Raw genomic sequence first — 3,798 nt, forward strand, 5'->3', positions numbered from 1 at the left:
ATTGATATTAATATTTATTCTATTATTTATTTATTTATTTTTTTAGTAATTTAATTTTGAAGATGATATTCTCCAATCTTCTCTATTTGGTGTATTTTTGCACTTTAGGAGTAATTTCTAGTTGAGTTGAGAGGCTTATTCTACAACACAATATGAGGTGGATGTGTAAGTTTGTCGGCATGTCCATTCCCCTTTAAAATAAAATATAAAATATAAAATAATGTTATAAATAGAAAAATAATATTGGCTATAATAAAAAAAAAAAAAATAGAAGTAAAAAAATAAAATAGTGACATATACTTAAAAATATATTAATGATAAAAAATCATCATTTTAATTTGCGTGCTAAAAAGGCTCAATGTACATGTGATGTAAAATATTTTAACGTAGATTCGTATATATTATATATCATTTAAAAACAATTATGTATATATCATAAAAAATTAAGTTTTTATGGTTAAAACTTTTATTTAGTCTTATATATACTCTATTTAACATTCAAAAATACAATTTAAACAAAGAAAAATAATGCATTATAATTTGCACTCTAAAGAAATTTACACTTAAAAACATTTGATCCCTCTTGGCTCATAATAAATCCATATTTAAAATAACTGATATTTATCTTTATACATTGCATTACATCACATTTATATGTAGCGTTTCCTTAACAATGGGGCTTTGCTGTATGACCTAACATCATTTAATGAAACGCTTACTAACGAGTACACTTATTCCAAAAACCAATACATACATTTTACTTGGCCTTATATCTAGCTCGGCCAAAATCAAGGTATTACAACACATACATTCAGGTTAACCATTGAGAATAAGACAGTAGAAGATGAGGCAAACGATGGACCTGATATCTAGTTTGCATCATAAAAAGATTTGATTTTGGGTTCAATTGCAGAAGTGGCAAAACTGCCAAAATCAGCATCCAGTAACTTTGTTGGACTCTCAAGGGATGTTTGTACAAGCCTCCAACAGAATCGAAAGCCTGTAAACTATTTCTCCCAAGGGAGGTCGCTCTCCTGGGTCTTCTTCCACACATGCTCTAGCTATGGTTGCAAGGCCAAGAACACTATCCATCGAATAATCATTCTGCAGATTTCCATCAACCCATTGTCTCAGATTCTCTTCTCTATCTTCTCCTTCTAGAAGAGGTTTTATATGGGTCCAAAGTAAGCCCTCCTTTCCTGCTAGTGGCAATCCCCCTTCTCGAACTATGGCTTCTTTGCCAGAAATCAGCTCAAGCAACACAACTCCAAATGCAAACACATCAAGCTTCGAGGACACCAGTCCATCAGCAAGGTATTCTGGAGCCATGTATCCTTGTGTGCCTACGATGTGTTTTGTAAGAGCATTAATGCCAGATTTAGCCATGCCAAAATTTGCTATTTTAGCCCTAAACTTGCCATCCAGCAGAATATTGCTACTCTTAATATCCTTGTGCACAACACTAGGGGTTGTGTGCTCATGAATATATTGAAGCCCATTAGCAATATCAGCAGCAATCTGTAATCTAGTTCTCCATTTGAGTAAGGGAGCGCTCAAACTGGAATCATTCTTGGCCTGAATAAATTCTGCATCATGAAGCCAGGAATTCAGAGAACCATTTTCTACGTACTCATAGACCAAGCAAGACTGGCCCTCAGGACTGATGCAAATCCCCTCTAGCTTAACCAAATTAGTGTGGCTGACCTTCTGCAGTACCTTCAACTCTTGGGACATGTTCCCTTTTATCAGCTTTATGGCACAATCCTTCCCATGTATGGTACCTCTGTAAACAGAGCCCTCTATATTGCACAAAGGGCTGAAGTTCTGAGTTACCTTCTGCAGATCTTCAATAGAATACAGGACTAGCTTGTCAATGTAGTCAGAAACGCTAGTCACAAGACTATTTTTAGTATTCGCTGTCTCAAAGGACCCGATGCTTAGATCAGAAGGCAACTTCGGATCTTCATGCATAGTTTTTTTACTGGACTGACCCCTCCTCGTCAATATCCAAAAAATGAAGAAAGCAATGCAAATAAGCGCAGCAGCCCCACCCACTGAAGCTCCTACAATAACACCCGTATGCGAGCCCCCTCCTGAAGAAGTACTGTTATTTACTACATTCGTTGGAGATGGAGCTGGAGGAGGTAATGCAGATGCAGGTGGGGATGAGGACGGAGATTGAACAAGCTTAGGCCTTTTAGAAACGGGGATCAAAATTGTAGTATAAGGATCTAGGGTTGAAATCATACCGTTCAGAGATTCTGCGCCAAACTTCTGGGTGACACTTGACAGAGTATCTCCTGGTTGCACAACATATGTTATGAGCATCTTGGTCCCTTTGGTCTCTTGGGCTTTTGATGGGCATTTGCATCTGATTGGGAAGATGACTGAAACCCCAATTTGTAGGTCTGTGGGTACCAGGGTAGGGTTTGCAACCTCTACAGCCTGGTATGTTGTCAAATTCTCAAACTTTATAGTTGAAACCAGGTAAAAAGTGTCGTCCTTAAATATTGTGTAAGTGATATTGGCCTGCGAGTAGTTCTTCATGCATCCACAGGTTATAGGAACCAACAAAGGCTGCCCTTCAATGACAGAGACAGTATCAGAAGGTAGGTTACTCGCTTCTGCTATTTTGAATCTTTGAGTGGCAAATAAATCACTGATATTTGTGAGAGCAAGGTAATCAGGAGCTTGGGCTCTATAAAAAACATATGTCTCACAGGGCGATAAGCTGTTGGAGCAGGTGTAGCCTGTGATATTGGGTTGGGAATCCTGGGCCTCTGTTCTAACAGCAACAAGAAGAAGAAAAGAACAGAGGAGTAACAGTATCTGATGTCTGTTACCCATCATGGAAGAGAACTGCAACGACCTAAAAATTATCAAAATTGAAAGTGGGTACAGAGGATTCAGCTTGACCAGCAACTGAAATCTGTGATGCTGTATTAATAGGAGGCTGCTGCATTGATGGCATCTCTGAAATTTAAGCAGCTTTTAGATAACTTGGAGCCCAAGCATTTTGCCCTATTGATACGGCAAGTGGACTAGACAAACCCAAAGACTTCTGCATCATTTGTCAATGTCAATGTCGGCTCGTGGACGTAATGGAAAACTGCGTCGATGTCAATGTAGGATAGTGGGTGTCCTATTTTGAATTTCTGGTTATGATATGCATACAGCTGGGACGCTTGAAAGCTCTTCTGGATGGACATGAATCCTCATTCAAAAGTCACAGGAGAAAAACAAAAAGTAAGCTACGGCATCAAAACTCGTGAAGAAGATTCACAGAGTTGTATGAAAAGGGGTCGTAAAATTCCAAAGGAAATGGACAGCAAAGACATTTACGAGAATATGAAAAGACCAGGGAAGCTTGGAAGGACATGTTTCTTGACTTTTGATTTCATTTTTAATCAAATTGTTTCTCAGTGGGTGATTTGTACATTAAAAAGTTAATAATTTTTCAATGTTAAAATTATATTATTTTTAATCATGATAAAATTTGATAGGCAAATTGTTGTTTTTAAGTGGGTTAAAAAGTTAATAATTTTGAAGGTTAAAATTATTATTTTTTTTAATTATGATAAAATTTGATGGGTAAATTGTTTTTCAGTGGATGATTTGTCCATTCAAAAGTTAATAATTTTTCAATCTTAAATTATAAATTTTCAAACTTAATAAATGTTTTAAATTTGAAATTTTTAAAGCCCTTTCTAATTATCAATTATTTTAGGGAAATGAGTAGTAAAAGAAAAAGACATAATTTATACATGAAATAGTTTTTTTTTTGAACTAAAATTTGGC

The 3,798-nt window shown here is 36.2% G+C and overlaps 1 protein-coding gene across 1 annotated transcript; it reads right to left on the minus strand.

Moving 5' to 3' along the window:
- Positions 1 to 583: 583 nt before the first annotated feature.
- LOC149179589 (serine/threonine receptor-like kinase NFP) lies at positions 584 to 2,997 on the minus strand. Its single transcript, XM_089415727.1, has one exon. The coding sequence runs from the start codon at positions 2,848 to 2,850 to the stop codon at positions 961 to 963; it is 1,890 nt and encodes a 629-aa protein (XP_089271853.1). The 5' UTR covers positions 2,851 to 2,997; the 3' UTR covers positions 584 to 960.
- Positions 2,998 to 3,798: the final 801 nt, after the last annotated feature.

Source organism: Pinus tabuliformis, chromosome 3_2 (assembly GCF_031772625.1).
Source record: "Pinus tabuliformis cultivar Carrire ecotype Pingquan chromosome 3_2, CPIR1, whole genome shotgun sequence".
Classification (NCBI taxonomy): Eukaryota; Viridiplantae; Streptophyta; class Pinopsida; order Pinales; family Pinaceae; genus Pinus; species Pinus tabuliformis.

Bases quoted from the DNA above. Each gene is read 5' to 3' on its own strand.
- LOC149179589 (XM_089415727.1), bottom strand. From the start codon at position 2,850: ATGATGGGTAACAGACATCAGATACTGTTACTCCTCTGTTCTTTTCTT.